At 44.2% G+C, this 7,807-nt stretch overlaps 1 protein-coding gene across 1 annotated transcript in view; it reads left to right on the top strand.

Moving 5' to 3' along the window:
* Positions 1-7,807, top strand: part of LOC118425098 (adenylate cyclase type 5-like) — a 55,217-nt gene that overhangs the window by 36,069 nt on the left and 11,341 nt on the right. The window contains exons 3-12 of the mRNA XM_035833917.1: positions 135-256; positions 725-836; positions 1,879-2,006; positions 3,927-4,085; positions 4,440-4,581; positions 5,111-5,182; positions 5,481-5,645; positions 6,105-6,289; positions 6,998-7,002; positions 7,602-7,615. Coding sequence (XP_035689810.1) covers positions 135-256; positions 725-836; positions 1,879-2,006; positions 3,927-4,085; positions 4,440-4,581; positions 5,111-5,182; positions 5,481-5,645; positions 6,105-6,289; positions 6,998-7,002; positions 7,602-7,615 — 1,104 coding nt within the window. The remainder of the gene's footprint in view (positions 1-134; positions 257-724; positions 837-1,878; positions 2,007-3,926; positions 4,086-4,439; positions 4,582-5,110; positions 5,183-5,480; positions 5,646-6,104; positions 6,290-6,997; positions 7,003-7,601; positions 7,616-7,807) is intronic.

Raw genomic sequence — 7,807 nt, forward strand, 5'->3', positions numbered from 1 at the left:
ACACAGACACACACACACACACAAAGAAATACCCCCAATTTCCATTTGAAGTAGTCAAACCTCCATGGTTAAAGTAAAACTAAATCCAATAAACCTGTATGCATGATTATTCTTTTTTTCCCCCATCTGACCAGGAGAGGCTTCTGTTGTCTGTGTTGCCACGGCACGTTGCCATGGAGATGAAAGCTGATATCGCCGTCAAGCGGGAAGATATCCAGTTCCACAAGATCTACATCCAGAAACACGAGAATGTCAGGTAAGGTATCCAGTTACATCCAGAAACACGAGAATGTCAGGTAAGGTATCGAGAAACACAAGAGTGTCAGGTAAGGTATCAAATTATATCGAGAAACACTTGAATGTCATGTAAGGTATCAAATTACAACCAGAAACTTGAGAATGTCAAGTGTGGTATCAAATTACATTAAAAACTCAAGGTTTTTGAGCATTTGCAATTGATAGTTGATAAATATCACATTCCAACATATTATAGGCACTTAAGCTACAAATGTACCATGTCAAAGTAGATCGAGAAAGATAAGATGTCTACAACATGGCTGCCAGGTCTCAACTTACAGCTCCAAACATTCTGCTGTAGGCTGCTGTTGTTTATAATTTGTTTATTTGATGTTTACAGTGCTGTTGATGTTTACAGTATGTGTTGTTATTTACGCCATGTTGTTTACAGTATGTGTTGTTATTTACACCGTGTTGTTGTTTCCAGCATCCTGTTTGCTGACATCGAGGGTTTCACCATGCTGTCATCCCAGTGCACGGCGCAGGAGCTCGTCAAAACACTCAACGAGCTCTTCGCAAGGTTCGATAAGCTCGCCGCGGTGAGGAACTTTTTTAGCTTTGTACTTTCACAGTTCATAAACTCGTGTTCACTGTGAAGGGATGAAGTCTAATCAGGCAGATTTACCAGATTTACCAGTGGCATAAGATAGTATCTAGTTCTAGTTCGTAATCCGCAAACTTCCTGGTAGGAATATCACGCGAATGGAGGAGGCGCAGCGACTGGACTACATGTGCGATGACAGCAACCTGTTCTTGAAAGTGTCCAGTGAGGGGCTGTCGACAATGTGGGCGGAGAGGCTGTTCCATTCAGGAATTGTCCTGGTGTAGTAGGCATACTTTGCTGTGTCAAAGCTGGCTAACAAGTACAGCTGGTCAAAGGGAGTCATCAGCTACTGGGAGCCAAACGCACTCCTAGGCCGGCTTCACTCCTCTGGCAGGTTTTGATACTATCTTAAGCTACTGATTAATCTGCCTAGAGATTAGGTGAAGTCTGCCATCTCTGACTGCCCCTGGGCATTATGGGTAAGGGGGTGAAGTCTGCCGTCTCTGACTGCCCCTGGGCATTATGGGTAAGGGGGTGAAGTCTGCCGTCCCTGACTGCCCCTGGGCATTATGGGCAACGGGGTGAAGTCTGCCGTCCCTGATTGCCCCAGTATGGGTAAGGGGGTGAAGTCTTGCGTCCCTGACTGGCCCAGTGGGTAAGGGGTAAGGGGGTGAAGTCTGCCGTCTCTGACTGCCCCAGTATGGGTAAGGGGGTGAAGTCTGCCATCCCTGATTGCCCCAGTATGGGTAAGGGGGTGAAGTCTGCCGTCTCTGACTGCCCCTGGGCATTATGGGTAAGGGGGTGAAGTCTGCCGTCCCTGACTGCCCCAGTATGAGTGAGGGTTTGAAGTCTGTATGTGTGAGGGGGTGAAGTCTGCCATCCCTGACTGCCCCAATATGGGTAAGGGGGTGAAGTCTGCCATCCCTGACTGCCCCAATATGGGTAAGGGGGTGAAGTCTGACATCCCTGACTGCCCCAATATGGGTAAGGGGGTGAAGTCTGCCGTCCTGACTGCCCTGTTGTCCCCCCTGTTTCAGGAGAACCACTGCCTGCGCATTAAGATCCTGGGCGACTGCTACTACTGCGTATCCGGGTTACCGGAGCCACGCCCCGACCACGCCCACTGCTGCGTCGAGATGGGCCTCGACATGATCGACACCATCGCGTGAGTATGCTGTTACCATGGCAACGTAACTTAGCATTATTGAGACAAATTTGTTCTGGGACATTTTTTAAAATCTTGTAGGATGTCACCCAATAGGAGACTTGTGTCTGACTCTGTTCAATTCCTGAAACAGCCTAGGTAATGGGGTGATGTGGGTGTTTGTTTGTTTGTGTGTTTGTGTGATTGCTTTTTTTGTTTGTTGTACCTAGCAGCAAAGCTCCTGGTACAACACATTGGACTTTCTGTCCGCTTACATCAAAGTCGTTTATTAGTTCGTCAAGGTAGCGAGGCAGCATTTTCCATTTCATTACAACCATCACTTGGAGCTGTGCAGGATTGGTTTATCTCCTTTTGTTCTTTCATGAATGCGGCAACTTCAATCTATTTCCAGACATTTTCAGGTTATAAAATAGTAAGCAGACATCACCAAAGTATTAGGCTGAGAGGGAGACTTGACTATTTCCTCCATAATGCTGAGTGCAGCACAGAGTAAACCTGGTCCTCAGGCTTTGTTTTTATTATTTTTTTGTCCAAGATGAAGGAGAATTCTTGTTACACAACCAGTGGGTACTTACGTAGCTTACGTTTCGATGTCTCTCAGACACCTTCGTCAGAGCTTCTAACTGGAGTTCTGCTTCTCACCGCTATATGTAGCCGATGTAGGTGGCGAAGAGACGTGGAAACGTAGGAGCAATGTAAGTACCCACTGGTTGTGTAACAAGAAGGGGCGTTCATCTTATATTCTACCAACCTGATGAAACTATTTTCGGAAGTACGTTTGTCCAGTTAAGCTTTCTTCTGAGAATCGAGAAATTGAATTTACGTGGCCTGAGACCCAGAATTAGGGCAGTGCAGGGAGGTTTACTAGAAGAATGTGCAAATTGCGTATCTTATTACCTGGATATGTGACCTCCTTTGATGTACAAGGTGGTTTGTTTTCACAGCAATTTGTTCAGGTGTAAGTGAGTCACACAGGTGTTAGCGAGTATAGCGTCACACAGGTGACCATTGCACACACAGGTGTCAGGTGGTCATTCTTCAAGGACGTTTCTGCAGATCTTAAGATCTTTTCCTTACCTGACACGGGTGCTTATGTTTTAAACCTAACTATCAAGGCGCGTGACTCGGTTCTGAGAAAAAGACGCTAGGATATTTTTGGACTAGTTTCCTGGAAAGTTGAGTCGAGATTACAGGAATTGATACCTGAAGGTCGTTGCAGGAAGGTCATTTGTGTACGTCTCCTGTACAAAATGGGTTAAACTGAAAAAGATGTGATAATGAATGTTTGAGGTTCTTTGATTGTTTTACTTTGAGTTGATGGCTTCAACAAAGATATTCCATACATGATTCGCTTTCACAAGTGTTGAAAAAAAAGATCCCAAAAGAAACTGGGAAAGCCAAATGGCAAACAGGGAGGTTGGAACCTATTTTTATGATTAACACTTACATGTAGCTTGCTGCATTTTCCAAATTCATTGATTGTCAATGAGTGAGTGAGTGTGTGAGTGAGTGAGTGTGTGGGTGAGTGAATGAGTGTGAATGAGAGTGGGTGAGTGAGTGGGTGAGTGAATGAGTGTGAGTGAGTGGGTGAGTGTGTGAGTGGGTGAGTGTGTGAGTGAGTGAGTGAGTGTGAGTGAGTGAGTGAGTGAGTGATTGTGAGTGAGAGTCTAACCTGTAATTTGATCCCGAGTGTTGTCCGTGAGGTAACTGGAGTGAACGTGAACATGCGTGAGTGAGTGAGTGAGTGTGTGATTGTGAGTGAGAGTCTAAGCTGTAATTTGATCCCCCAGTGTTGTCCGCGAGGTGACCGGAGTGAACGTGAACATGCCTGAGTGAGCGAGTGAGTGAGTGATTGTGAGTGAGTGAGTGAGTGAGTGAGTGATTGTGAGTGAGAGTCTAACCTGTAATTTGATCCCCCAGCGTTGTCCGCGAGGTGACCGGCGTGAACGTGAACATGAGAGTCGGGATCCACAGCGGGCGCGTGCACTGCGGCGTGCTCGGCCTCCGAAAGTGGCAGTTTGACGTCTGGAGCAACGATGTCACTCTGGCAAACACCATGGAGGCTGGGGGGAAGGCTGGGTACGTATGGGCTGTTTGTTTGTTTGTTTGTTTGTGTGCTTATTTGTTTGTTTGTACACAGCAGCAAATTTCATGATATAGCACATTCATTTTCTGTCCAGAATTGCTTCAAAGTCATTTATCAGATCCTCAATGTCCTTTATTAGGTCCCCAAGGTCATTTATCAGGTGTCCTTGAAGGGCTCCAGTAAACATTCTAAACTTAAATTTGGTATTGGAATAAAGCAATTTACAACTCTGTCAGGGGCTGTGTTAATATGGGGATGGATCATTGACAACTTTGTCAGTCCTTGCAAATGATTACTGTATATTCCGCTCCATGATTCATGACCTGTGACCTTTGCCCCCTGTGCAGGCGTGTACACATCACCAAGGCAACGCTGGACTACCTGAACGGTGACTACGAGGTCGAGCCAGGTCACGGCGGGGAGCGGAACAACTACCTGCGCGACCACAACATCGAGACGTACCTCATCAAGGCGCAGCACCCCAGGAAGGTCAGCGACCTCTGACCTGTAACCTCTGACCAGGCCACGCTAACCTGATTACCTGGCTCACAGATTTGTCAACCCAAATCTGTATTGTAACCTCTGACCTGTGACCAGGCCACATGCCCTGATTACCTGGCTCACAGAATTGTTTACTCATAATGTTGTGTAGTTCTTAAAACCCGTGGTCTTTGTCAAGTTGGGTTGTAAGTCATACAAATAAGCTGAAAACCTTGTTTGTTTGGATACCAGATGATTGTTTTAAGAATTGTTGCTGATTAACGATGTTAAAACTGTAAAGAATATGTGTATGTTTTCAGTTTGGCACAGTTGACTCTGTGACCCATGATGTGCAGTAGTTGGGTTGGTGTGACTGCTAACACTAGTCAGGAGCTAGTATGTACTGACGCATGTGTAGTAGTTGGGTTGGTGTGTAATATGTACTGACGCATGTGTAGTAGATGGGTTGGTGTGTAATATGTACTGATGCATGCACTGAAGCATGTTGCATCATGACGTTTGTGACATTTGGTTGCAGACGCCAGATTTTGGGGGTTTCTTTCGGCTCACTCCGGGGTCCACAGAAAGTGTGAGGGGCAGTGCGAACAAGGCAAGTCAGAATTAATGATTATTCTCTTCCTAACCAACCTGACCCCTCAGTACTGTTTAATGTTTCTCTTTAGTTCGTTCATTTTGCAGAGTTCAGACTAATGACATTTCATGACCTGTATGCTTTAGTTTTCTGCTTCTTACCAGAAATCTGACTTTGCTGAACTGTGATTTAAAGATTCTACCATATTTCAGCTCTCAGTCTGATTCTCTCATCTTTGCTTCAGACTGACCTAAAACTTCTGACCTTGACCTTTTACATGCATGCCATGACCTTTTGCCTTTCCCCTATGACACAGAAGATGATTGACACCATGAACTCCCCGCTGCTGACCCCGAGTAACCGCCGGCGGGACAGCATCGACCGGAACCGCTCCTCCAGCGTGGCACAGCTCGACTCCTGGGGCGCAGAGAAACCCTTCTCCAACATCATCCCCAACCTCTCCAAGGAGATGAAAACCATGGTAACGACCTTTGACCTTACCTCTCTAGCCTCTCCAACATCATCCCCAACCTCTCCAAGGAGATGAAAACCATGGTAACGACCTTTGACCTTACCTCTGCAAGGAGATGAAAACCATGGAAACAAACTTTGACCTTACCTTCTAAACCTCTCGAAGGAGATGAAAACCATGGTAACCACCTTTGACCTTACCTTCCAAACCTCTCCAAAGAGTTGAAAACCATGGTAACCAACTTTGACCTTACAAGGGAGCCAGCCATTCATGTGATTTGTATGTAACTTAGACTAGAGCATAATCGGTCCATTCTGTGCAAAGTGGCACAATTTAGTATAAATCACAACCTACTGTAATATGTAGCTGATGAACTACAAGGTAATGAAGTTGATAATTAGTGGGAGATCTACATGTCAGCATTGTCTCTACAAATTTTTCTTAAATGTGACTGTTGTGTGTCTCCAGGGTTACGTTGACCAAGACGGGTTGCCGAGGAACGGGCAGGGAAACATCAACAACAAGTATGTTTGTGTACTTCTGTGGGAAGAAAATGTAGCAGTGTTGCCAAACTTTGCAAAACTGAAAACAGATGTATCTGCTTCAGATGGGGAAGTTTATTCACTAAGACTTAATGTCTGTGCTTCCAAAATGTGATGTCCCTCGTCTTACTTTGCTCTGAAGAGTGACCACCTCAACATACAAGTCAGGACCACCTGCCCAATGTAACCACTTTTTGGTGGTCCCTTACGTAATTTTGACACAAGCATGAAGACTCCTGTCTATATTAGTTAGGCCACAGCAAGTAAATTCTATGGATGACATCAGCGCGCGCATTAATTTTCGCCTGATTTCAGAAAAAAACAAGAATTTTTTTCTTCAGCAGAGATGGTCAACATGACGATAAAGTACCAAAATGAGCAAATAAGTTGTGTTGTATCCTAATAATTGTACTTGTAGAAGTGACACTTGCGAGGTACCCAGGACTGTAGTTGTACAGATGAAACTTATTGGATATTTGTAAAAGTGACACCAATATGGAAGTCATGAGTGTGGTTACCAACTTTGTTGGTGATGCCAGTCTACCACACTAGTGTCACTTTTACCACACCAGTTAATGTCTTGAATACAGGAATGAATGACTTGTTGGGTCTGATACCATGTTTTGTCCCTTTAATTCTTGTTACCACATTCATCACAACTTTATGGTGCCATCTTGTTGTTTTTTTCGCCCATCTTGTTTTTTTTTCGCCCTATCGCACTATTTTTGCAGTCTGCAGAGGATGTTATCCATAAAATTTACTTGCTGTGGCCTTATCACCTGTTCACACGGACTAGATTTTGTCGATCCTCATGTCTAGGACAGGTTTGACTGTATTAGAACTGTGCCAATGTTTGGAGCTTGCAGAAATCAGATTGTGCAGATTTCCTTTGCGAAAAGCTGATTTTGACCATTTCCGAGTCTCCCTCATCCAATTAGCACTAATGAATTGTTAATGAGACTGCTGCACTCCTATAGGGGAAGGATGGTGGTGATTGGAAATTATTCTGAACCGGGTTTTAACAACATGGGGTTTTTACTTTTTAACAAAATGTTGAGTAGTGTTAAAAAAGTAACATAACCTTAAGTTACTTTGTAGTATTACTGTCTTCTTATTGTTAAAAGAATTAAGAAATAGACAAAGAAGTTATGGAATTTCAGGTTCAAGCCCTGAAGAGACAGTAGAAGGTGTGAAGTTCTGGTTATTGTTTCATGTTGTGCATCCAACACATTTTCTCACTTGCACCAAAGTTTCTATATTAGGTGCACCAGTGCAACTATTCTCAATGATTAATTTTGTGCCTTGGTATTCCCCGGACTGTTCTGAGTTATTTTGGTAGTCTACAGTTTTCTCTGTAGATTCTCACTTAGCAGTTCTAACCACCAAATTGCACTGTTTGACTTTTTCTGTTGTTATTTTCCAGGCAAGCTACACTATGTAAGTTCAACTCTTTCTACTGCTCAGATTTTAGGTTTCTCCTCTCGTATGTAATACGTTTGCTAAGAGATAAATTTTATATACATTGATTTTCTAAATGCACTGCCTGTTCTGTGTAGTAGATTCTGTGTAGTTTGTCTTATTGCTGATTTGCTGGTGTTTGTGTTAGACTGTATGAGATGGTGTGTGTGC

This window comes from Branchiostoma floridae, chromosome 10 (assembly GCF_000003815.2).
Source record: "Branchiostoma floridae strain S238N-H82 chromosome 10, Bfl_VNyyK, whole genome shotgun sequence".
Taxonomy (NCBI): domain Eukaryota; kingdom Metazoa; phylum Chordata; class Leptocardii; order Amphioxiformes; family Branchiostomatidae; genus Branchiostoma; species Branchiostoma floridae.